At 53.0% G+C, this 25,667-nt stretch overlaps 2 protein-coding genes across 17 annotated transcripts; both read left to right on the top strand.

The window, feature by feature from the left end:
- The first annotated feature begins 977 nt into the window (after positions 1–977).
- CATSPERG (cation channel sperm associated auxiliary subunit gamma) lies at positions 978–25,667 on the top strand. 16 transcript variants are annotated; one of them, XM_032323361.1, is made up of 28 exons: positions 978–1,288; positions 2,712–2,995; positions 3,083–3,136; positions 6,423–6,567; positions 6,882–7,011; positions 7,192–7,264; positions 8,145–8,300; positions 11,493–11,664; positions 12,788–12,925; positions 13,919–13,978; positions 14,175–14,294; positions 14,846–15,131; positions 15,844–15,955; positions 16,931–17,089; positions 17,174–17,286; positions 18,129–18,342; positions 18,681–18,743; positions 18,841–19,039; positions 19,162–19,283; positions 19,409–19,489; positions 19,581–19,637; positions 22,576–22,732; positions 22,933–22,996; positions 23,119–23,214; positions 23,493–23,582; positions 24,604–24,696; positions 24,786–24,885; positions 24,970–25,667. In XM_032323361.1, the coding sequence occupies exons 2-28, from the start codon at positions 2,741–2,743 to the stop codon at positions 25,210–25,212; spliced, it is 3,552 nt and encodes a 1,183-aa protein (XP_032179252.1). In that variant the 5' UTR covers positions 978–1,288; positions 2,712–2,740; the 3' UTR covers positions 25,213–25,667. The 16 variants fall into 16 exon arrangements, 15 of the variants coding, with proteins under 15 accessions (XP_032179252.1, XP_032179253.1, XP_032179265.1 ...); XM_032323362.1 differs by lacking the exon at positions 978–1,288 and adding an exon at positions 1,535–1,619; XM_032323363.1 differs by lacking the exon at positions 978–1,288 and having other exon boundaries at positions 2,537–2,995; positions 14,846–14,896; positions 15,002–15,131.
- Positions 1,542–2,708, top strand: LOC116578829 (serine/arginine-rich splicing factor 4-like). The gene is made up of 2 exons (XM_032323393.1): positions 1,542–2,500; positions 2,543–2,708. The coding sequence occupies exons 1-2, from the start codon at positions 1,560–1,562 to the stop codon at positions 2,697–2,699; spliced, it is 1,098 nt and encodes a 365-aa protein (XP_032179284.1). The 5' UTR covers positions 1,542–1,559; the 3' UTR covers positions 2,700–2,708.

The raw sequence follows: 25,667 nt of genomic DNA, 5'->3' as shown, positions 1-25,667 counted from the left end.
TTATTTTTTCTTCACTCTGCTCGAGTGAAGGAGTGAAGGAAAGGTGATTAAAACCACAGACTCTAGAGGCAAAGTCCCTGGGTATAAGTCTGAACTCTCTCACTCCCAAGCTCTGTGACTTTGGGCAAGTGATTTCACCTCCCGGTGGCTGAGTTTCCTAATCTGTAAAACGGGTTTGTAACAGCACCTACCTCATGGACTTGTTTGAGAATTTAGCAACTTAATATCTGTAAAACTCTTAGACCAATGTCTGGTACTCAATAAATTGTTGACTAATGATTATTATCCTCTTTGCTGCACCTGGCTTTTTTTTTCCTCTTTATTTATTTATTTTTTAATGTAAGACATATATATACAACTTTTTAAAAAGATTTTTTTTTTTAATTCAGTTGAGTGAGAGCTCAAGAGCATGAGCAGCGGGGAGGGTCAGAGGGAGAGGGAAAGGCAGACTCCCCGCTGAGCAAGGAGCACAACGTGGGGCTTGATCCCAGAACTCTGAGATCATGACCTGAGCCAAAGGCAGACGCTTAACCCACTGAGTCACCCAAGTGCCCCACTAAGATTTTTTTTTTAAAGATTCTATTTATTTATCAGAGAGAGAGAGGGAGAGAGAGCGAGCAGAGGCAGAGGGAGACGCAGGCTCCCTGCCGAGCAAGGAGCGGATGTGGGACTCTATCCTAGGACGCTGGGATCATGACCTGAGCCGAAGGCAGCTGTTAACCAACTGAGCCACCCAGGCGTCCCAAGATTTTTTTTTTTTTTTTTAATATAAAAGCCTGATGGGGGGATGCCTGCGTGGCTCAGTAGGTTAAGCAACTGCCTCTGGCTCAGGTCATGATCCCTGAGTCCTAGGATCGAGTCCCGCATCGGCCTCCCTGCTCAAGTGAGGGCCTGCTTCTCCCTCCGCCTCTACTGCTCCTCCTGCTCCTGCTCGCACACTCTCTCTCTCAAATAATTAATTAATTAATTAAAAGCTTGAAGCGGGGCAGAGGACGAGTGAGGGCTGCCAGAACAATCGGTAGAAACTCCCTGAAGACCTTCCCATCACAAACTCTCATCCCCGGCGCCCTTAGCCCTCCAGGCCCGTGGCGCCAGGGTGTTGATGTCGCTTTCGCCGCGCTGCCAAGTCACTGGCGCTGCTTGGGAAGCGCGTTACGGTGGAGACAGGAGCACGAGGCGGGAAGGTCCCGGCAAAGGCGGAAATCGGTTGCAGAAGCTTGGGCGGCCATTTTGAAACCGGGCAGGAGGGGCGGGCCGCGACGGTTGACCCGTCTCAACTAAGCGACTGGTACCGCGGGGCGGGGGAGAAGAGGGAGGTGCCTGGGTCCACCCCAGGAAGGGATGCGGGGGGAGGGGGGCGGAGAGAAGGGGAGGGAGGAGGGGGAGGCGAGAAGGGGAGAGGCAAGAGAAGGGGAGGGGAGTGGAAGGACCGAGCAAAGGAGGGAAGGGGCGGTGAAAGAGCGGGGCAACGGGCAGGGAGAGGCTAAGAGAAGAAGCGAGGAGATGAGTAGGGGCGGGGCTACAGGAGGCGATACGTGGAGCCGGTAGGGGCCCGGGGTATGGACAAGGGTCGTGAAAGGGGAGAGTGGGGCCAAAAGGTGTCGCGGTCCGGGGGAAAGGTGAGGATTGAGAAGGGGCTGACCGACAAGATAGCGCCCGCGTGGAACGAGAAAAAGGTGCAGGGCGAGGAGAAGGCGCGGGGCGAGGGGACAGCCAGTGGCGAGGAGAGATCCCGAGGCAAAGTGAGGTTATCTAAGGAGAATGGGCGTGGTTCTCCGAGGGGGCGAGGTGAGGGGCAGGCTCGAGAAGAACAGCTCTCCAAAGACCGGGGGAATAGGGGGATGGACAAGGGGCGGGTCGAAGAACAAGGACAGAGCCCGGAACGGGGGCGGGGCAAGGAAGGGAAACCGACCGAGGAGCTTGCTCCAGGCGAGAAACAGGGGCGGGGACAGGGAAAGGGGCGGGGCGTGGAGAAAGTCTGGGCTTCGGAACCCGAGAAGGGGGAGGCTAGATACAGGACCCGGTACCAGGGCAGGGCCCGGGCCAGGAGAAAGGGGAGATTCGAAGAGAATTGGGGGGACGGGACAAGAAGTGGGGGCGGAGCCAGGTGCAGGTGCAAGTGCAAGTGCACGACCAGAGAGAATAGCAGGTCTGGGGAAAATAGGTGGGGCACAGTCAAAGCCAGAAACAGAACGGGAGACCCTGTGAAGAGTAGGGGCGGGATGCAGAGCAGAGGCGGAGCAAAGAACAAGTATGGGGCAAGGTTAAGGTGTGAGGCGAGGAGGCGGGGCGAAACTAGGAGCAGGGGCGTGTCCAGGAGCAACAGTAGAGGAGGGAACTGGAGTAAAACTAGAGGCGGGGTTCAGAAGAGGAGCAGGTGCAGCGTCTGGGTCAAGGGCGAAATCTGGAGCAGGAGCGGAACCCGGAGCAAGAGCAGGGCGGGGGCCAGAAGCAAGAGCGGGGGCGGGGCCAGGAGCAAGTGCAGGGGCGGGGCCAGGAGCAAGAGCGGGGGCGGGGCCAGGAGCAAGTGCAGGGGCGGGGCCAGGAGCAAGAGCAAGAGCAAGAGCAAGAGCAAGAGCAAGGGTGGGGCCAGAAGTCTGAGTAGAGTTGGGGCCAGGAGTAGGGGTTGGGCGACGCGCCGAAACTTGGTAGGCTGTCTGAAGGTGGCTCCCGGGCGCAGTCTGGCTGGCAGGTGTTGACCCCCTCTTCAGGTTCGAGTCACGTTGCACGCTGCCCCGAGATGTATCCTGCTGGCCCTGCGTGGCCGAGACTCCGAATTCTGCGGGCGCTGTGGGCACTACTGGCGGTACTATTTGCATCGTGGAGGCTGTGGGCGTTCCAGGATATCCAGGAGTGCACCTGGCAGGTTGTCCTGAACAAGTTCGAGACGGTAGGCAAGAATGGCATGAGCGACCGTTTCTTCCATCAACAGCCCGTGGCGACACTGGACAGTGTGTTCAGCCCGCTGGTGGATGCACCCACCGACCAGGGCGAGGTGAGGGAACCGGGGTCAGGTGAACGGGAGAGGTCATAGATCTGCACCCCACTGGGCTCTGGACATTTGCCCAACCTTTTCTTGCAGAAATACCTGAGCTTCCCATACTACCTGAAGATCAACTACTCCTGCAATGGAGAGGTGAGTGAGTGCAGCAGGAGTGAGCTCATTTTGTGTGGCCCTCAGTTTCCCCAGTCGCTCACATTTTAATAGCGGTGACATCACCAGATCTTGGGGACCCTAAGCATATGAAAAGATTCCCAGTATCTCACCAGTCACATAGTAGGTGCTCAGGCAAGCTTTTTTCTTTCTTTCTTTCTTTCTTTTTTTTTTTTTTTTTTTTGCCATTAAAAATTGAGATGGGGTGCCTGGGTGGTGCAGTGGGTTGATCATCAGACTCTTGGTTTTGGCTTGGAACATGAGCCCCACCTCTGCTCCACTCTCAGGGCGGAATCGGCTTGGGGCTCTCTCTCCCTCTCCCTCTATCCCTCCCCTCTCCCGCCTCTGTCTCACTCTCTTTCTCTCTAAAATAAATAGATAAATCTTTTAAAAAGATTGAGATGTAACTTACATATCATAAAATACACCATTATTTGACCATTTACACCATTATTTATGACCCTGGGATCATGACCTGAGCTGAAGGCAGAGGCTTAACCCACTGAGCCACCCAGGTGCCCGTCTGAGTATAATTGTCTTCCATTGCTCTATATGTCTGCCTATATGACAGTATCACATAATCTTGATTCCTATGGGTTTGCAGTAAGTTTTCAAATCAGGAAGTTTGAGTTCTCCAACTTTGTTTTTTTTTTTTTTTTTAAAGATTTTATTTATTTATTTGACAGAGAGAAATCACAAGTAGATGGAGAGGCAGGCAGAGAGAGAGAGAGAGAGGGAAGCAGGCTCCCTGCCGAGCAGAGAGCCCGATGCGGGACTCCATCCCAGGACCCTGAGATCATGACCTGAGCCGAAGGCAGCGGCTTAACCCACTGAGCCACCCAGGCGCCCAAACTTTGTTTTTCTTTTCCAATATTGCTTTGGCTCAGGTGAGCTTTTGGATGACAGTAGAGTGTTGAGGTCTAGAACTGAAGATCTGGAGGCAGCCAACCTGGGTTTGAATCTGCCATTGACTGACATTTACATGGAGGAAGTTGGCATGATAATTGATACTTTGGGCTCTGAAGCTAGGCTGCCTGGGTTTAAATCCCAGCTATGCTACATAGTAACTGTGTGCTCTCTGGAAAATTTCTTAAGGCTTCTCTATCAAAGTTTCTCATCCTTAACAAGGATTCAGTAGTAATCATACCCACTTCCCAAAATGATTAAATATGTGCAAAGCACTTAGCACAGTGTCTGGTCATAGAAAGAGCTCAGTGAATGGTAGCAAGAAATTTACAGAGTGTGACCCCGGGCAGAGACTTTTCCCCATGAACCTTCTCTTCTTATCCATAAAAGTGTGATAATAATATCTTTATCTGGCCATTCAACACCTATAATGAGTCAGATCCTTTTTTTTTTTTTTAACACAATGTGGGTGATGTAATAATTAACAGCATGGCTGGGTTTTTCTTATGGATTTAGGCCATCAGGGATGCAATCAGCAAGTAAACACATAAAGTAATTTCTGAAGAGTAATCAGTGCAAAGAAGAAAAGAAAATGTTATATGTTAGAAAAGAAGGTGTTATGGGATGGTTGGGATGGTTGGGAAAAGAAAATGTTATATGTTAGAAAAGAAGGTGTTATGGGATGGTTGGGGAAGAGGCTTGAGCAGAGACCTGAGTGATGAAAAGGGACAACGGAGGAGACTGGGGGAAAACACCCCAGGCCAGGGGAGAGGCTAGCACGAGGAGCACGATGGTGCTGAGGTAGGACAGGGGGTGCTGTGTCCTAGGAGCCCTGAGGGAGGGCACAGTGGGAGGGGACAGGCAGGGAGGTGACCCCAGGCAAAGTGAGGACACGGTCCCTGTTCTGAGTAAGATGGAGGCATGAGGAGGTTCTGAGCAAAGGGGTGCCTAATCTGACTCAGGTGTTCCCAAGCTCCCTCCTGCTGGGTGGGGGGCAGGGGGTGGGGGCAGGGTGGGGACAGGGAGACAGTGAGGAGGCTGGCCGGTGCTCTAGGCAGGAGTTGAGGGTGGACAGGACCAGGGCCACTGTTGCTCCAGTGGGAGAGGCCCTGCTGCCCTGTGGTTGAAAAACCCTAGGGGCACCTGGGTGGCTCTGTCGGTTAAGCATCTGACTCTTGCTCTCGGCTCAGGATTTGATCTCAGGGTTTTGAATTCAAGCCCCATGTTGGGCTCCATGCTGGGCATGGAGCCTACTTAAAAAAAAAAAAAAAGAAAGAAAGAAAGAGAGAAAGACGCAGAAGTAAGGCTGGGACAGATGCAGTTGGCTGAGCTGGTGAAAGCCTGTCCAAAGGTGGTTGGACCCATTATTTTTTTTAAAGATTTTATTTATTTATTTGAGACATGCGTGCACATGCGCACACGCACACACACAGACACACACAGACACACACACACACACTCACAGGTGAGTCAAAGGTGGGGAGAGAAAGAGGGAGAGGGAGACTCCCCGCTGAGCAGGGAGCCTGATGTGGAGCTCTGTAGCAGGACCCTGACCCCAGGATCATGACCTGAGCTGAAGGCAGAGGCTCTACTGACTGAGTCACCCAGGCCCCGCTGTTGAACCCATTAAATCTCTCTCCCTGGTCCCACGGCTTATCCCGTACCCAGGAAGGCTACTTGAGTACAGCCTTCTCGTGGAGATGCCTCTAAGCCTTTGCTTATGCTGTTCTGTACCCCTGGTACACCCTTCTCCTTCCCTCCTTCTCCACTGTAAGCCCGGCCTTCCTTTCTCCCCCACATCCAGGACCCTGGAATTTCTGGGAGGCTGTCCCTGGCTATCTCTTCCCACTCCTTCCCTGTTCCTTTCTGTGTAATTGTCCTATCCCACCGTCACCCACAGGCTCGGGCTCCAAAACCTGGCCATCCTCTGACGGGGTGGAGGTGGCAGACAGTCAGATTTCTGCAGGGAGGGTAGAAGCTTCAAGAGTGGGACTGGGGATCCAGAAGTGAGGAACAGGCTACCAGCAGCTCTAGGTGCCAGGTTCATTCCCACCTGCCCGTGTTTGCTTTTCCCATAGCTGCCATTCCCTGTGCATTTCCTCTGTCCAAATTCTGTCTGAAGACAATGGCTCTGGCCTTACCGCCTCCTGGGACTCGCTTCACGGCCCCTAGCCCTTCTGCCTGTCTCCTCGCCTGGCCTGTCCCCAACCCAACCCCAAGCCTAGACTATGTTCTCTGACCTTCCTGTGGTGCAGTCTGTTCTCCCACCTAGTCTGAGAAGATAGGCTGCAAAGATGGGCTCAAGGCAGGGGTACCCAGTGCCTCTCTTAAGTAAACACCTGTGGGGCCATCTTGCCTTCAGTCCTCCGAGGCCCAGGTCCGCAAGGGCCACCTGACGGGGCTGAAGCCTGTGGTGCTGGTGACCTTCCAGTCCCCAGTCAATTTCCATCACTGGAAGATAGAACAGCTGCAGATCCAGATGGAGGCAGCCCCCTTCCGCAGCGAAGGTGGGCCTGGGGGAGCACCTGGAGGGGCCACAGCCTGGCCAGGGTGTGGGGGGCTTGCTGGGTCCATGACCTAGAGGGGGAGGCTGCCATCCTCAGAGGAGCCCGTGGCTTGGTGGGGTTGTGGGAGTTTGGGGGAGGCAGTGGGGCCTATGACCCGGAAGGGGCTACAGGGAGGCCTCAGCAGGGTCCATGGCCTAGAGAGGGGTCCTAGAGGGAGGAGGTATGGGGAGGTGCAGGGAGATCCCCGTGGCCTGTGGCCTAGAGGGCGTCCTCGGGGGGCCTCAGCAGCCTCAGCGTCCACTGCCCCCCCGCAGAGCAGCAGTGCACCGCAGAGCAGGTGTGTGTCATGAGCTGGTACACGCCCATGCCCATCAAGAACGGCAGCGTGCTCATGCGCGTGGACGTCAGCAGCAACGGCCTGGGGCCTTTCATTCCCACAAAGAGGTGCCTTTTCCCAAGTCCGGGGCAGGGGGGCAGACTCTGGGAAGGACTTCCTAATCTCCAGATCCCCCAAGAAGCCAGGAGGAGAGAAAAGGAGGGACTGGGGTGGGGAGGTGATTGGGAGCTATGGCAGGAGCCCCGGAAACCGGAACCCTCGCTCTGCCCGTCCGCGCCTGCTGCCAGGTTCCAGGTGAACATCAACGGCTTCCTGCAGAGACAGCAAGACAATACCCTCCACTTCACTGTGGGAAATGAGGTGAGGGGCCCAGACAGCAGAGAAACATGGTAGAAAATGTGGGTAAAAACCAGAGGGCTGGGGCCCCAGTTACTTCCCAGACAAGTGGCAGACCCCATTCCCGGAGCACTCCCTTTGCGCCAGGCCCCAGGGTAAGCGCTGTACTAGGTGTGCAGCCACGTTCCGTCTTCACAGTGACCCTGTGTGGGAAGGCGCTCTCACAAACCCATTTTCAGGAGGAGAAAACAGAGGCCCCTAAGGGGCGGAGCCATTTGCCCCCAGTTTCTCAGCACTTACACAAAGTATGCCTGTGCACTGTGCATTCAGCAGGCACTTAACTGAGCACACAGTGTGGCACCATGGGAACACGCCAGGGAGCCCGTGGACACAGAACCAACATTCTAGTGGCAGAGATAGATACCACACAATAAACATGAAATCAAGTAAATTCCAGAGTAGGTGAAGGGGGGTAAGAGCTCTGGAGAGATTTCAGGGTGAAGGGGCTTGGGTCCTGCCACAGGAAAGGATTGCATAGTTAATGGGGTGGTCAGGAAAGGCATAAGGAGAAGGTGGACATTTGAGTAAAGTCTGGGAGGAGGAGGGGGGGAAGCACGTGGATACTAGAGGAAGAGCATTTCATACACAGGCAACAGCCAGGGCAAAGCCTCAGAGGTGAGAAGGTGTCCAGTGAGTCTGGGAAGCAGGGAGGAGGTCCACGTGGCTGGGAGAGGGTGAGCCAGGGGGAGAGCGATGGTGGGTGGCGTCAGAGAGGTGACAGGGACAAATCGAATGTGGCCTCGTGGGTCAGGTGAGGACTTTGGTTTTTTACCCCAAATGAGATGGTGCCATGGGAGGGGAGTATTGAGCAGCCCCCCTTCCGTCCCCACTTGCCCCCCGCCAGATCTTCAATCTCATACCCCGGTACTTCATGAATGTCCCGTCGAGGCCCCTGTGGTACACTGTGGACCAGGCACCAGTGCTCATCCTGGGGGGCATCCCTGAAGAGAAGTCTGTTCTGCTGACTGACACCAGCTTCAAGGACTCCTTTCTCGTGGAGGTGAGCGGGGCAGAGCCAGCGGTGGGCAACTTGGGGCTTCCTGGAGGGGGCTGCGCCTCAGCTTCTAAAATAAGGTGGTACCTGGGGCTGTGGAAAGACTCTCTATAAAGACACAGCAGCTCCCATGAGAGGCAGATCGCGGGAAGGGAAGACGTAACACCGCAGCCAGACGCCATGGCTTCAGATCCGGGTTCAGCCACCACCTGGCCCTGTGACCCTGGACCAAGTCATTTCTCCTACCCGGGCCTCAGAGTCCCCATCTGTCCCATCAGGAAAATACAAATAATCTTTATATTCACCTCATAGAATCCTCATGAGCTGGGTTTAAGTTAACATCAGTCAGGCACAGAATGAGCACTTTACGAAAACACCACCACAAGGCCATCATGATACCCAGCAAAATTAGATAGAACCCATTCATATCATCTAACATGGCCAGTGTCAGTTTTCCCCAATTATCTAAAAATGTCTTAAATTTTTTGTGGCGGGGAGCACCTGGGTGGCTCAGTTGTTAAGCCTCTGCCTTCGGCTCCAGTCATGATCCCAGGATCCTGGGATCTAGCCCTGCATCCTGCTCCTGGCTCGGCGGGGAGCCTGCTTCGCCCTCTTCCCTGCTTGTTATCTCTCTTTCTCTCTTTCAAAGACATAAATGAAATCTTATAAAATTTGTAAAAAATTAAAAGAAAATTTTTTATTGGAATGTAGTTGACCACGATGTGACATTGGTATCAGTGGTACAATATAGTGACTTGGCAAGCTTGTATGTTGTGCTGAGCTCACCACAAGGCTTCTGTCTGCCCCATACGACACTGTTGCAGTATCACGGGCTGTGTTCCCTGAGCTGTACCTTTCATTCCCTCTGCCCATTCATTCCCTAACTGGAAGCCTGGATCTCCCACTCCCTTTCGCCCATTTTGCCCGTCCTCCAGCCCCTCGCCTCTGGCAACCATCCGTTCATTCTCTGTATTTATGAATTTGATTCTGCTTTTTGTTTGTTCGTTTGTTTATTTACTTTTTTTTGTTTGTTTTGTTTTGTTTTAGATTCCACATATAAGTGAAATCATACGGTATTTGTCTTTTTCTAACTTATTTCACTGAGCATAACACCCTCTAGGTCTGTCCAAGATCTCATTTTTTGTGGCTCAGTAAAATTCCATTGTGTGTGTAAACCACATCTTCCTTATCCATTCATCATTGGATACTTGGCTTGCTTCCATATCTTGGCCATTGTGAATAATGCTACAGTAAACATAGGGGTGGTATATCTTTTCAAATTAGTGTTTTCATATTCTTTGGGGAAATACCAGGTAGTGAAATGACTGGATCATATGGTAATTCTACTTTTAATTTTTTATGTATTTTTAAAATTTATTTTATATTTGACAGGCAGAGATCACAAGTAGGCAGAGAGGCAGGCAGAGAGAGAGGAAGGGAAGCAGACTCCCTGCTGAGCAGAGAACCTGATGCGGGGCTTGATCCCAGGACCCTGAGACCATGACCTCAGCTGAAGGCAGAAGCTTAACCCACTGAGCCACCCAGGTGCCCCTAATTTTTTTAATAGAGATTTTATTTATTTATTTCACAGAGATCACAAGTAGGCAGAGAGACAGGTGGGAGTCACAGGGGGGAGCAGGTTTCTTGCTGAGCAGAGAGCCCAATGCGGGGCTCGACCCCAGGACCCTGAGATCATGACCTGAGCCGAAGGCAGAGGCTTAATTAACCCACTGAGCCACCCAGGCGCCCCTCTACTTTTAATTTGTGGAGGAACCTCCATACTGTTTTCCACACTGGCTGCACCGGTGTGTATTCCCACCACAAGTGCACAAGGGTTCCTTTTAATTTTTTTAATTTTTTTAATTTTTAAGTAATCTCTACACCCAATATGGGGCTCGAACTCACAACCCCAAGGTCAAGAGTTGCATGCTTTACTGACTGAGCCAGCCAGGCGCCCCAGAGCGTTCTTTTTCCTCCACATCCTCCCCAACACTTGTTGGTTCCTGCGTTATTGACATTAGGATTCTGATGGGTGTAAGGTGGTATCTCCTTGTGGTTTTGATTTGCATTTTCCTGATGAAGAGTGATGTGGAGCCTCTGTTCATGGGTCTGTGGGCCACTGTGCGTCTTCTGAAAAATGTCTTTTAAAGTTGGTTTGAATCAGGATCGACATGTTGCGTTTGGTTAAGTCTCTTCATACTCTTCTCACCTGTAAGTCTGGGCCCCCCCCTCCCCCCCGTGCCACGTCCTTTGCCTCATCTACTGCCTTTTCTCAGGCATGCGGGGAAACCAGGCCTTTTGTCCTATAGAGCTGAGCCACTTGCTTCTTCATGGAACCGCTTAACTTGTTCCTTGGACCCTACGTGGTAGTCAGCTCGGGCTGCTGTAACCAAATACCACAGACTGTGTGTCTGAAATGAAAATGTATAGTCTCACAGTTCTGGACAAGTCCAAGATCAAGGTGTCAGGAGGGTCGGTTCATGGGGAGCCTCTTCTCAGCTTGCAAGCACCTTCTCACCGTGTGCTTACCGGAGGGGAGACGGAGATCGCTTGGGTCTCTTTCTCCTCTCATAAGGACACCAGTCCCATGGGATTAGGGGCCCCTCTTTATGACCTCAGTGGACCTTAATTATCTCCTTAGTGGCAGGGTTAGGGATTCAACATATAAATTGAGGTGGGGGACATAGTTCCAGGGATAACACCCCATAGAGTTATTGCCTATAAACTGGTACTGAGCTCTAGAAGCTTGGTTCCATCTAGATTCTTAGTCAAGAGTCCTCCATTGATGGTGCTTTCCTGTGGTTAGTCTGTGATATCGCCCGTGTTAGCAACTGGTCCGTGGGTTCACATAGTAGCAGCCTGACAGCCAGTTGTGTCCCAGGTAATATAGGGTGGCTGGGCCAAGCACAAGATCTTTGGGATCTGACTGTGGTCTGGGGGAACCGAGATTGCTATGCACCGTTGAGTATGTTACACACTGCCAAACTCAAGGGCGCACGCCTAGTTGCCTCTGGCTTGGGTCACCTGCATCCTGGGCCCATGCTGGGGAAGTGTGGCCACAAGGTCCTACTTCACGGTGCATGGGGAGGGTGCCCTGGGGGTGCCTGTGTCCATCCTGAGCAGGTGCCTCCCTGCTAGGCTGGACGTGGGGGCTGAAACTGGGTGAAGCCGCACCTCACTGACTCTGCTTCTCTGCAGTTGAACATTGACAGTTGCTGGGTAGGCTCCTTCTACTGCCCTCAGGCAATTTTTACGGCTACCATCTATGACGCCATTGCTACCGAAAGCACTCTCTTCATCCGGCAGAACCAGCTGGTCTACTATTTTACAGGCACTTACCTCACCCTCCATGAAAGCAACCACGGCAGTGGTGAGGGGCCCTGGCATCTCGGGGAAGGGGTCCTGTCTGGAGGAGCCCTAGGGAGGGCATCCCAGTGAACCCACCCACTGGCTTTTCCATGGGTGGGTGGGGGGGTTGGAGGGACTTTCCGAGGTCCTTGATCATCACTACCTACCCTGCATGGCCTTCCTCTATCCTCTGTATGTGGGGGGAAGGCTTTCTTCTGGACCTATGAACCAGCAGACAGGAGAGGGAGGCATGAGAGGGAATGGAGGGAGCACAGAGAGAGAGAGAGAAACAGACAGAAAGGCATGTGTGCATGCACACACACACACACACACGCTCACACAGTATCAGAAGACAGAGGAAGACACGCATAGCAAAGGAGAAGTTTGGAGGGTGGGACAGAGGCATGGAGAGTCAGAGAGAAAGGCAGACAGAAAGGGGTGAGCAGTTGGAGACGAAAAGCCACGAAGGAGACTGATCTCGGAGGAAAAAGAAAATTTTGATTCAAGCTTACCTTTTAAATGATACCCAAACCCTCCTGGTCCTCGGCTTCCCACCCCCTCCGCTATATAAATGAGAGATGTCATTTTATAGGGTCCCAGAAACTTGTATTATAACCTACATTTCATTAGGGCTTATTCCCAACAGCTTCATTTTTGTCCATTTCTTACTTAGGACATTTGCCAGTAGGAGGAACCAAATAAAAATAGACTTAAATCAAAGAAAGGGGTGGTTATGGGCTTAGATAGATGAAAAACCTAGGAGCATTTGGTTTCAGGTACGATTGGATCTAGGAGCTCATTGGAGCTTAGACCGGCCCCTCCGGGCTTTTATCCTTTCGAGGACCCAGGGAAGAACATGTATTCTTTAGCAGCTGTAAGCTTGGGACTGTCTCTGATTGGTCCAGCTTGGTCACATGCCTCGTTGAACCCGCTGCTCTGGCCAGGGGAATACAAGGTGGGGTTAGCCCAATCTCTAGCTCATGGACAGAATATGAGCAAGGGAGATTTTCCCAAAGGCAGCTGGGCCCTATGCCAGGGCCCTTCAGACCCCACACTGAATAGCCATCAAGGCCATGGAAATGTGGATGGGGGTCAGGTCCCAGGTCTATAGACCCAGGTCTGAGGTTCTACGCTGGCCCCCACAGGGAGCTGGGTTCGTGTCCTGGCCAACGAGTGCATCAAGAGCCTGTGCCCCGTGCATTTCCATAGCAATGGCTCAGAGTACGTCATGGCCCTCACCTCTGGCAAGCGGGAAGGTTATGTCCACTTTGGGACCATCACAGGTAAGGACAGGGGCCTCTGGCAGTCCAAGAGACCCCTCCATATCTGTGTGCCTCTGAGAATTCCAACTGCTGGCTCTCATGCCTCATCAGGTGCCTTCAGGAGGGGCCCCAGGCTGGAGGTTGTCCCTGTGAGTGGGGATGGGTTTATGCATTTTATAGGAGTAGGACTCCAGTGTGTTTTATATCTTTCATGATTTGCTTGGTTTCAAAGGGAAGAAGCCTAATTCAAAGTCATTTAGGCATATTTATGGATTTGATAAATGAGAAGACTGGAGTCCCACTTCAGGCATGGCTGGATCCAGGGGCCCACAGGGTAGATCATTAGAACTCTGTATCTCTTGGCAAGGTAGTATAGTATAGTGATTATAGCAGAGAGAGATTGCTTGAACACACCCAACCCAGGTCACCTGTGGCTTTGGACAGGTGACTTAACCTCTCTTTTTGGTCTCATTTTCCTCATTTGCAAAATGGGGTTAATGATAATACTAGTAGCTGCCTCTTTGGCTTGATAGAAAGATTAAGTAAGTTGGGCTAGGTAAAGGTCTTAGGACAGTGCTAGGGACACATTGGATGCTCTAAAAAGGTTTATTATTATGAACCCTGAGGTTTGGCTTCATTTGCAGGTAGATACTCCTCTGGGAGTTAAAGATGGTCCAGGAAGTTGGGGGGCTCACATCTCCCACCAATTCGAGTCACCCCAAAAGGATGAAAGCAGCCTCTCCCATTAATTCTAGCATGAACCCAGGGTACACTCTGATGAGCCCATTCTGGGTCAGTGCCCAGACCTGAGCAAATTACTGTGACCAGAGATGGACCCATGATGGTAGGCCAGGTGTGAGTGACTATCAAGTCGGGGGTGAGACTTGCCCCCTGAAGTCCATGACTCAGGGGGCAGGAGGCACAGGCACCACACCTGGTTGATTGGAGACCTGGCTTGGTGGGATGCCAGATGGACTGGGAAGGGCCTGAGCGTGGACCTGCTGTGCTCCGCAGATGGCCACGTGTCCTTCCAGGTGCTGCCCAAGCATCGGTCTGTGTGCAAAGGGATACAAGGTACCTAGCTCCCGGAGGGGTCTTTGGTGGGTGGGATCAAGAGTGTGGGAGAGCAGGGAAGGTTGGGAGCAGTCATGGGAAGGAACAGTGGTGTCTTGGGAGGCGTGGAGAGTCACAGGGATAGGTGTCACAGTTACAAGAGACCATGGAGAGGGGCGGGTCCAGGGCTGCTCTGGACCTCACCCTTCCTGTCCAGTTTTCAACTGCTCCATAACCTGGGCCGTATTCATTGCTGGTGACTACATTCTCCTGATGCTGGTGGAGATCCAAGACCCCACCACCAGGAGTTATTTCCAGGTGGTCAGCTACGACTTGGGTAATTGGGATGCTGGGGGGGCGGTTGCTGAGTGGGAAGAGGCAGGAGCCTAGATTATGAACTTTGTGCCTATCTGGCGGGATCTGTACTAAGCAGACAGGGGGAGGGAAATATTGTTCACATCACTCCTGGGTAAGAGGTAGTGGTGGAGAATGGGCTTGGTGGGGTGGAGAAACAAGAAAAAATATGCCTGGAACAGAGGGGGAATGGGGAGGGAGGGAGATGGGAGAGGTGAGCAGAAGCCAAATGGAAGGGCCTTGTGGCTCACAATAAGGATATTGTATTGTATTTTATTTTACCTGAAGAGAATAGGGCTGCCCTGTACAGTTGTATAGGCTGTGGACTATACTCCCCAGCCAAGAAGTCAGAGGAGGCAAATCTTGTGCCTTAACATATTCACATAAAGAAACCCTAAGGGCCAACAGGCCCAAATGAGAAGCCATTGGAGGGAAAGTTTTTTTGGAGGGCTTGGGAAGGTGGTGACTTGCCCAGTTTCAGATTCTGAAAGCTCAGAGCCTCAGAAGATTTTACTGTGTTCTCTCCGGCTATAGTCAGTGATAACCTGGTGATCCTCTACACCATCCCGGAATTCATCCCTGATGGTAGGAAGGGAAGACAGAGGGGGCCTCAGAGGTGGATGAGGGCCGGGAGGGGTCCAGAGGACCATTCCCTCACTGCTGTGTCCACTCTGCCTCTATCCTGGCCAGCTCGAGGCCTGGAGTTTCTGATGATCCTAGGAACAGAGTCTTACACCAACTTCACGATGGTACCCAAGGGCATGTTCTACAACCCGTATAACAACCTGCTGTTCATCTGGGGCAACTTCCTGCTGCAGAGGTATGGTGCGGGGCCTATGCTACCTCTCCTGGGCCCATCAGGGTGGGGACCCTTTCTGAAGTCATCAGATTTGCAGAGCTTGCACATTTCCAGAAGTTATGAGAATTGTGATGGGAAAACACGGGCCACAGTGATCAGGGGTGGGATGGGGAAGCTGAGATTTTAAAGCTCTGGGAGAACTTTTCTTTTTAAGTAATTTTTTTTAAGAGATATTTATTTATTTGACAGAGACACAGTGAGAGAAGGAACACAAGCAGGGGGAGTGGGAGAGGGAGAAGCAGGCTTCCTACTGAGCAGGGAGCCCGATTCGGGGCTCTATCCCAGGACCCTGGGATCATGATCCAAGCTTAAGGCAGACGCTTAACGACTGAGCCACCCAGGAGTCTCTGGGAGGCCTTTCTTAAATGAAACCCAGTGTAAGGACCCAACCTATGCAAAGGGCATTGTCAGGGGAGAGGTCAGGACACTCTGCACCCCGCAGGAACTTAGGGGCCCCTGGGACTGCTTCGTGGACTATTGGCAAAGTGCTGCATTGGCCACATGCTCCTGTCTGGAGGGGACTGGTCACCCAGGCTTCCTGGTATGTTCTTACCAGGCTAGCAGAGAGCTGAGTAAATGGGTCTTGGGTTCCGTTAGGCCCGGAGCTGGGGGAAGCAGATACCCTGCAGGAACCTCCCCTGGGTGTCCCTCGCTCCCATCTCTGCCCTTGCAGCTACAACAATGAAAACTTCATCTACCTGGCGGATTTCCCCAAGGATCAGTCCATTAAGTACCTGGTCAACTCGTTCCATGGAGAAACAGCTATTGTCACAGAGACGGAGGAGGTGGGCTGCCCTGCTCTTCTCCCCAAACCCCAGGGGTCTCCCCTTCTCCCCCTGTCAGGGTAAAGGGGTTCAGAGAAGGAAACGCCCTCAGGGATCCCAGAGAAGGGCAGCAGAAGCTTCATTTATAGCTGAGAACCCTGCAACTCAAAGAGAAAGTCATTCCCCGCCCCCCCCCACCAGTTTTTCACCAGAGTGAAAGACTCAGTCATGACCCGATTTCCAGAGCATGTGGTTCACTTCATAACACTGAGCACTTACTGTATACTTGACCCCAGTGCTGGGGGTTCAGTGGTGACTGAGTCAGCCCTGGACCTTGTTCTCACAGGGTCCCAGTCCTAAAACAGTTCAGAGTAGCTGGGGCTGCAGGGAGGAAGACAGTACCTATGGAACTTCAGAAATGGGGTGCTGCTGAATTTCTAGTTCAGTGTGTGTGTGTGTGTGTGTGTAAGTGTGGTGTCAGGGAGGGCATCATAGAGGAGCCCACATGGAGGAGGGGTTGCATGAAATCCTCCAGGCTGAGCCTCAGAAGGGGCTAAATTCTAGAGTCAAATGTGTGGTGGGGTGGGCATCATTGCAGAGATGGGAAACTGAGGCCAAGGGAAGGGTGAGAACCCCGGAGAGTGCAAAGAGTGAGGAGAAGACAGGGCTCGCCCTGGGAACCCTGGAGGGGTGTACCTATTAGGGATGCTTTAGTTTCAAGTAATAACCACTCAAGCCAACTGGAACACGGAAAACATTTATCGTGGCGAGCTGGGGCTGGAAGTAGAGGTGGTCGGGTTCTGGGGAGGAGAAATGGCGTCATAGAGAGAAGGTGTGTGAGCTCACCTGGCACTGGTTGGGAGTGAGCGCTCCAGCCTCAACCTCACCTGAAGGAATGGGGCCATCACACTGGGTAAAGGGAGAGGTGGGTCAGAGGTCCCCATGGCCCTCACACATACACACACACACACACACATTTGGCTGTCGCACACCCAGATCTGGTACCTCCTGGAGGGCAGCTACCGGATGTACAGGCTATTCCCATCCAAAGCCTGGGAGGTGCATGTCAGCCTACAGGTGATGCAACAGTCCTCTTTCTACACCCACATTGAGACCATGGTCACCCTCTTCTACGAAGACCACCAACTGTACCAGGTGCCTGTGGGGGGCGGGGTAGGGTTGGGAGGGTCACAGGGAGGCTGCCTGAGCGCACCTTACCTGGGCCTGCCTCCCCTGCAGCTGGTATATCTCATGAATGGTGGGCAGGGCCGGCTTGTCAAGAGGCTTGTGCCTGTGGAGCAGCTCCTGATGTATCAGCAGCCGGGCAGTCACTACCTCTTGGAGCAACGGGGGTGAGATCCCGGGCAGCAGTGGTAGTCAGGGGGCCTAGGTGCTGCCCACATGAACCACCTCTTCCTGGAGGGAGAGCGAGTCATCCCCAAGGACAACCTTAGGGCTGTGGTGGGGCAGCTTAGGGCCCCTAGAAGCTCAGAGGAGGGGCCAGATGGAGACCGGAAGGTGGGTGCAATCAGGGAGAGCTTCAAAGAGGAAGAGGTGCAGGAGACTCTGTGGGCTGAAGGGGGAGGTGGGATTAGCCACGTGAAAAGATAAACGGTTCTGGCCAGGGGGAGCCACATGTGCAAAGGCCTTGAGAAGGAAAGGAGATTGGGTGTTCAAGACTGAGAGAAAGGTACAGTGCAGACAGAGTGCTGTGCTGGAGGCAGGGTGGACAAGGGGAGCCTGGTGATCGTAGGGAGGAACTTGGACTTCATCCTGAGGGTGCTGGGGAGCCACGATGGGACTAAGAGAAGAGATTCCATGGCCAGATGTTACCGCATTCAATAATGATCCTTCTGGTCACCTGCGAAATCGCCTTGCGGAGGGCGGGGGGGGGGGCAGCTGGGAGAGGGAGCAGGGAGAAAGGGGAGGTGGGAGAAGGCGTAAGAAGTTGGTTTGGGAGGTGGGTGTCTTGGAGGAGGTCCAGAACTCCGGTCTGAGGGACCCAGGGACGTTCAGGAGAAATCGTCCAGGGGCACCAGGGGCTGAGGCTGAGGAGGAAGGTCAGGGCTGCACTAGATTTGGAGAGTGGGAGCGCAGAGGTGGGAGGAAGACCTGGTGGGTGGGGGTAGGTCCGTGGTGCGCCTGGCGCGGAAGAGTCAGCCTCCGTGTCCCCCGCCCAACTTCGCCGGCCCAGGAACCACCTGACGCTGTCCTTCACCGACTTCTGCCCCTTCACCGTAATGCGCTTGCGCGACCTGCCCAACCCGCAGATCTATACTCGCCAGGAGCGCTACCGTGCACACCCGCCCCGCGTGCTGGAGCCCTCGGGCTTCCACGACCAGAACTCGCTCGCCGTCTACCAGGGCCTCGTCTACTACCTGCTTTTTCTGCACTCCAAGTACCACAAGGTGGGCGCCTGGCGGGGGCCGGGTCTGATCTGGGACTGAGGAGTCCTAGAAAGCAAGACCCAAGTACCTCGAGAACCCCCGTAGAGGGTGGAACTGAGCGGAGCCGTCTGGGAGAGTGTGAAGCTAAAGAGGGGGTCGGGGGAGCGGACGAGCAGGGCTTTGGAGAGATGGCTTTGGGAGGGTGGCTGTTGAGCTGGAAGTAGGGCTCGGGGACGGGCCAGGGTCTGGTAGCTTTGGCTTTGGGTCAGGAGCTGGGCACGCCACCTGCCTGGGGCCGCCTCTGCACCCCCTCCGACCCCACCCCCGCCCCCAGCTCACGGTGCCGGCAATCCCCGCAGCCTTACGCGGACCCGGTGCACGACTCCACCTGGCGCTGGTGGAAGAACAAGAAAGTGGACCAGGTGCGTGGAGAGGGGTGGGGGCCGGGGGAGCGGCAGCGTCAGGACACTCCTCCCGTTCCCCGCTTCGGCTCTGACTGCCCCGCGTCCCATCCGCCAGGATTACTACTTCTATCTGGCTAGCAACTTGCAGAGCGCGAGTAACGTGTACATTGACATGGCCAGCTACGAGAAGATCTACGACCTCAAGGCCGAGCACGAGCTGCCCGAGCGCATCTACCTGGACAAGGGCACCAGCTACGGCTTCTCCATCTTCGTGACCGTCCGCGGACACTTGTTAGAGTTCCAGCCGGAGCGCGGTCTGTGGGCGACGCTGGAGCTGAGTCCCCGGGGCGGGGCGGGGGCTGCGGCCTGGGAATTGTCTGCGACGCTAGGGGGCGGGGTCTGGGGGCGCGGCCCTAACCCCTCCCTGTGCTTTTAGTGCTCACCACCTTAGAGCTGCGCAGCAAAGTGGGTCTGGGCGTGGTGCTGGCCGATGCGGACTGCATCGAGGTGGTGGTAAAACAGAAGGTCCTCATTAATCGCAACTCGGTGCTTTTCTGGGTGAGATAAAGTGGAGAGGGGGTGTCGAGGTGGGGGCGGAGCTCCCGGGGCAGGACACCGTTAGAACTGTTCCCGGGGTCCTCAGGCAGGTCTGTTGACGCCTTCATTTCTGCCTCCAACCCCAGGTTACGCTCCGTGATAAAAGGTCTTGCTTTGATCAGGGCCTTAGTGGACATCACCTCATGAAGACGTCCGTGTTGGTCAAGGTTCAGTCCAAGCCTGGAGGGGAGGGGATGCGGGAGGAGGGGAAAGACTGAACCTACGGGGCCCACCACCATCACCTGCTTCGACCCACAGGTGGTGGGCGCGGTTGGGCACTGCTTCCAGAACACACATCGGGGACTCCACATGCAAGTATTGGACCTCAGGGTATCGGGACCGGTGGTGGGAGGGAGGGGATTGGATTGAGCCTCATCGGAGCTGGTTCTAAGTGCTCCCCCTGGAAATCTCACTAGTGCCTTCCTAATTCCTTTTCGCTCATTCACCCACCGACCCACCCACTCACTCCTTTCATCCATTCATGTTTGCAGAAAGGGCTGCCTTTGTGGTTGCATACATTGCACTCAGGCTTGTATGTTCCTTCTAATATTTTTCTGCATGGGAGTAAAGCATCTGCGACACAGGCCTTTTTGTTCCCAGCCGGCCCAAAGGAAGTCACATGGGCCAGCTGGGCCCTTCTTTCACATGTTGCTCTTCATTTGCCCTCACAAGTGCTTTGTTCACTCCAGTGGGTCCTTCATTCTTTGCTTGCTTACCCATGCAATACCCCTTTTGCACAGAGGCAGACTCTGAAGCTCAGAGAGGTGCAGACATTTGCTCAGAGTAACCCAAGGAGCTAATAAGTGGTAAAGGAGGGACCTGACCGAGGTGCCTTGTTCTCACCCCCTTCCTTGGCCACCCATTTGCAGTGTCCTCCCTCCTGGCTTGGTATGACCCAGGACAGTAAAAGAAAAAAAAAAGGGGGCGGGGGTTGTAATAGTCCCCAAAGCCTTGTGGGGAGGAGGAGAGCCGGAAGGAGTGTCTGACTCAGCATCCAATAAGTATTTCCTGCTGGCCTTGGTGATAGGCAGTATTTTCCTCTTTATGATAGCCCCAGAAGGTCAAAGTTAATACCCTTATTTTTTATCCAAAGAGTCTAATCTGCAACACTCTGTTACAGCAAAAGGTTGGGAACAACCTCAATCTGGGTAATAAGGGATTGGTTAAACACATTTCAGTCCATCCACGTAACGGAAGACTATGCAGTTGTGAAAAAGGGGAAAAAAGATCTCCACATACAGATGTGGAATAGTCCCCAAAGTGTATTTTATTTTGTTTTTAAGATTTATTTATTTAAGAGAGAGAGCGAGCGAGCGCATGAGTAGGGGGCAGGGAGGCAGAGAGAGAAACTCAAGCAGACTCCACACTGAGCATGGAACCTGATGCAGGACTTAATCCCATGCCCCCGAGATGAGATCTGAGCTGACACTGAGAGTCAGGTGCTTAACTGAATGCACTGTTCAGACACCACCAAAGCATATTTTATTCTAAAGAGAAGAAAACTGGATACAGAAGAGTATGTATAGGGGCACCTGGGTGGCTCAGTGGGTTAAAGCCTCTGCCTTCAGTTCAGGTCATGGTCCCAGGGTCCTGGGATGGAGCTCCGCATCGGGCTCTCTGCTCCGCAGGGAGCCTGTTTGCTCCCTGCTCTGTCAGCCTCTCGGCCTACTTGTGATCTCTCTCTCTGTCAAATAAATAAATAAAATCTTTAAAACAAAGTATGTATAAAACATTAGCAGGAAGGAGACTGAGAACCTCTATTCATGTTGGATTTCATTTGCATGAAGAAACTGGGAAAATAAGTAAGAAAGTCCTTATGGTAGATTGCTGCCCTGAGATGGAGGAGAGGCAGGACATTCGGGGAATGGGAATGGAAGGGAAACTTGTCTTCGTGTGTGTCTGTGTGTGAGTGTGTGCGCCCACATGCACACGCCCAGAGGAAAGTGGAGAGAGATGAGATGAAGTAAGGGGGCAGATCACATGAAGCCTAGTGGGCCACGCTGCCCCAGGAGCTGAGGAGGGACTCAGGCTCTCTCAGGCTGTATGCAGGAGACAGACTGGGGGGAGGGGCGGGAACAGGGAGACCAGGGAGGACACAAGACAAGGGGCGGGGTGGGGGGGCACAAAAAAGTTGAGGAGGTTAGGGAGAGAATGGCTCTGTTTTGAAGTTGTTTTAGAGACAACAGGATGTCAAGATGGACTGGCTATGGGTGAGAGAGAGAGAGAGAGCAAGAGAGGTTTCCAGGATGAGGCTTTTAGCCTAGACATGGAGGGATGAGGGTGCCATGAACCAAGATGAGTTGTGGATAGACAATCTGAGATGCCCTTTGGACCTCCCAGTGAGTGAGTGGCTGACAGGTGTCAGGCCTAGCACAGGGAGTGCTTAATCTATAGCCACCAACGCCTGTCCACATTCACCACTGGTTGTGCCACAGTCTCTGGATGTCTGTGTCCCTTTGACAAATGAAACCTTTGGACCCTACCCCTGAAGTGGGCAAGAGGCTGTTCATTTTGAAGACCGAGTCATGGGAATTCCCTTACCTCTGACCCCCATCCCAGCTTCACTTCCCTTCTATAACCCAGGCTCCTCCCCAATCTATTATTTGAGAATTCAGGCCCAACCTGAGCCCTGTGCAGTCCGATACCAATAGGTGTTAGTGATGTTGTGTCTTTTCCCGGAGGCCAACCTCTCAGCTCCAATTCCAGCTCTATCCACTTCAGGTGTGGCTTTAGATAATTAACAGATGAGGCGGGTACCTGGGTGGCTCAGTGGGTTAAAGCCTCTGCTTTCAGCTTAGGTCATAATTCCGGGGTCCTGGGATGGAGCCCGCATCCGGCTCTTTGCTCCCCTGGGAGCCTGCTTCCCCCTCTTTCTCTCTGCCTGCCTCTCTGCCCATTTGTGATCTCTGTCAAATAAATAAGTAAAATATTTAAAAAATAGATAATTAACAGATGGCTTGACCTCCCTGTGCTTTACTCTTGCCATCTGCCATGGAGATGTGAATAGTCTACCATACAAGACCTGTTTTTTTTTTGAGGGTTAAATTTGAGTTTGAAGCACTTAGAACATCACCCAGTGCCTTGCACGCAGTAAGAACGACATAAATATTTTGCAGTTTTAGAGTATTGTTTCAATGCTAATAATTATACAGCAGCTGGCCGGTGAGTCTGGCCGGAAGTGGTGGGGTGTGTGGGAGGAGGCGTGTCTGCCCCGCCCCGCCCCCCAGTGCAAGGCTTTTCTCCTCCCACTTAGGGCAACTTGATGATTCCATTGCTCATCGGCTGTCCCCCAGGCAAGCGCCTGGCCTTCGACATCACCTACACGGTGGAGTACAACCGTCTACAGAACAAACACTACTTTGACTGCGTGCATGTTGACCCTGAGATGCCCTGCTTCCTCTTCCGTGATAGTGCGTGTCCAGCCCCTCACCCCATTCGTTCGCGGTCCTCTGCCCCCACCACTGCCCCTGCCTTCCCTCACTGCCCACTCACTTCCTCACTTATCCTCTGCCCCTCCCCCTTGGTCTTCTCATCTCTCCTTCCTCTCCTCTCCACCCTCCACTTCTGGGGCCAAGCTTATTCTCCTCCTGGCCTCCCTTCAACCCCACAGCCTTCTACCCTTTCTTCTTGATCCAAGACTTGGTGACAGGAGAGTCGGGCAGTTTTCAGGGCAGGTAAAGACGTGGCCAAGCCAGGGACCGATGGGAGTTGGCAGGGGAGGATGGGAGTGGGTGGTAGAGGTGATGCCGAACTCTGGACTCTGAAGCCAGTCCACGTGCACCTCTGCACCTGGCAGCTACGTGTTCAAGGTGGTAGGCGGTGGGCCCACGATGGACACTCTCATTGAATACAGCGAGGAAGAGATTTACCGCTTCAACAGCCCCTTGGACAAGTAATGTTTGTGGGATCCCGCCCACATCTGCCCTCTTTTCTCGAAAGGTTTCTCTTGCTTCCCAGCCACAGCCCTCACCTTGGCTGCAGGCACCACTCACCTGGCATCTCAAGGCTCCTAGGAGGGCACAAATGCTTGCCCCGCCCTCCTAAGTCTCCTCCTGCCCCTTCCCTCCTCTGCTCATACTGCTGGCCTCTCTCTACACCTGCAGCAGTAGGACCACCCTCCACCCCCCGCCCCTGTCCCGCACCCCACTGAGGTTACATGGTCCTGTACAGAACTAACAGCCTCATTTGGACCACCAAGAACACAACGACCACAAACGACTCGGCCTTCAACATCATGACCCACCAGAGTTTGGGCATCGAGTGAGTGCATGGCCTGATGGCTGGTCCCTTTATCCCCCACCTGTCCTCATGGTCTGTCTGAGCTGTTGTCCCTTCTCTCTCTGGGAGACCTCTTGATTTTCAAGCCAGACTGACTGCCTTCGTGTCCTTCAAATGGGGTGACTCTTTGTCTGCAGGGCTGGTCCCTCTTCCTCTTTCTTCAGGCTTAGGTCCCTTCATCCAGGGAGACTTTTCTGCCATTCTAACTGGGACATTGGTTCCCATGTCCTCCTGTGCTTTGCCCCTTCTAACCCTCACCTCTCTGCTTGTACTTCCCCCATCCCAACCTGCCCCTCTGGGCTGTCCCTCTCTCTTGTGGGGTCTATCTCCCTTATAGGTCCAGGTCCTGATAGACTAAACATAGTATTTGTTGAATGAGACAATGAAGGAATTCATTCATTCATGGTAGGCATTTATTGACATTTGAATGGAGGTCATGATGAATGAATAAAACAATGGAGGAACAAATTAAAATACAGAGGCTCATTAACTATTTTTGATTCAGTGAAAGTAAGAAAATGATACCATGAGCAAATGAAGGAAGTGAATGAATGGATGGAGCAACCAACTTGCACCAAGTCAGTAGTCAACCTAACTTACTGAATAAGTGAATAAAGGAAAGCATAAACGAATGGAGATATGACTTTGTGCCTAGCAGGTACTCAAGGTATATTTGTGGGATGAAGGAATGAAGGCAGCAAGGAATAAATGATGAGTTGGGACATGATAGATACACACTCTGTAATCTAGAGGATTGCATTGTAATGGAGGAATTGGCAGATGGCGATGTTAAGGCGGGAGGTCATGAATGAGTGAACAGCCCATCACATGGTAGACATGGAGTCAGCCTTACTGGATGAATGAATGAAGGAGAGAATCAGGGGAAGGGGTAAGATTACATCTCGTTGGTGCTTACCTAGAGTTGGTGGGCTGGAAGGAGGGATCAGAGGTTGGCATGTGCTAGGCAGGATCTGTAGCATGTTACCTGAACTTGCGTCCCCAGGTGGCTGTGTCTGGAGAACTCCCCCTGCCATGACACCATTCCCCACAGCATCTTTGCCCCCGAGTTCTTCTTTAAGGTGTTGGTGAGCAACAGGTGAGCCAAGCATGTGGCCAAGGTAGAGATGGGGCTTCCTGTGGGGTGCCCAACCCCTCCCCCAATGCTGAAACCCACCCCCCCCCAAGAGGTGTGGACAAGAGCACATACTGTGACCACCAGCTCATCTTCCTGTTGCATATCCATGGCCTCCCACTCAGTGCTGAGCGGGCCCTCTTCATCCTCATGGTGAGTGGCTGCCCAGGAGCTGCCCTGTTAGGAGAATGGGGCTCAGGCTGCCCCCACCCCATGTCTGTCATGTGGTGTCTGCAGGTGTCATTCATTGTGTTTATTGGCCTGGTGAGCCTTTACATCATCTTTTGCCTCCTGCTGACCCCGATGGTCAAGACCTGCAACATCCTCCGCTGGAAGATCAACAACATCATCACATCAGAGTCCTACTACAGCTACAAGTCCTCTTCTAGAATCTTCAGCGGGACATCTGGGACCAAATCCAGGGCCAGCTCCAGCATCAGCTCCAGTGTCAGCTCCAAAGTGGTGGAGGGGAACCAGTAGATCCCTGAGGAACCCTCGGAGAAGCAGTCTATTACCTGAGCCCTTTGCCTGCCTCAACCCCGACCTGTGCACTCCCCTCACTTCCTGGGCCATCTTGGAAATCCAATTATCACCCATCCCAGGCTTTTTTGGTTTTGTTTTGCTTCGATTTTCACTTCTCCTTCAGACCTAAATCCTCGTATCAGAACCAGCTGTGGGCCCTTGTAAGGGCTCATGTTCAGTTAGTTTGTACCACACAGTCCTATAGGTCATTAAAATAAAAATCCTTCTGTGCCGTCTGGTAAATAGCATCTTCTCTGTGTGCCTGCCAACCCCACCCCTCCCCAGGCTGCCCCCAACCTCCTCACAGTCCAGCAAAGTCTTCCATGACCCAGACCCATAGCTGTGGCCTGGAGTACATTCTGATTGTTCGGTGCCCAGGTTTAGTACCAATCATTAAATATTTTGAATTTCAA

This window comes from Mustela erminea, chromosome 19, assembly GCF_009829155.1.
Source record: "Mustela erminea isolate mMusErm1 chromosome 19, mMusErm1.Pri, whole genome shotgun sequence".
In the NCBI taxonomy this organism is placed as follows: Eukaryota; Metazoa; Chordata; class Mammalia; order Carnivora; family Mustelidae; genus Mustela; species Mustela erminea.
The sequence above is the reverse complement of the archived record's forward strand: the minus strand, read 5'-3'. Positions and strand labels throughout refer to the sequence as shown.

Bases quoted from the DNA above. Each gene is read 5' to 3' on its own strand.
- LOC116578829 (XM_032323393.1), top strand. From the start codon at position 1,560: ATGGACAAGGGTCGTGAAAGGGGAGAGTGGGGCCAAAAGGTGTCGCGG. The intron at 2,501-2,542 runs CAAGAGCGGGGG...CAGGGGCGGGGC, and splicing joins TGCAGGGGCGGGGCCAGGAG to CAGGAGCAAGAGCAAGAGCA.
- CATSPERG (XM_032323361.1), top strand. From the start codon at position 2,741: ATGTATCCTGCTGGCCCTGCGTGGCCGAGACTCCGAATTCTGCGGGCG. The intron at 18,343-18,680 runs GTGGGCGCCTGG...CAATCCCCGCAG, and splicing joins TGCACTCCAAGTACCACAAG to CCTTACGCGGACCCGGTGCA. The intron at 23,583-24,603 runs GTGAGTGCATGG...TTGCGTCCCCAG, and splicing joins CACCAGAGTTTGGGCATCGA to GTGGCTGTGTCTGGAGAACT.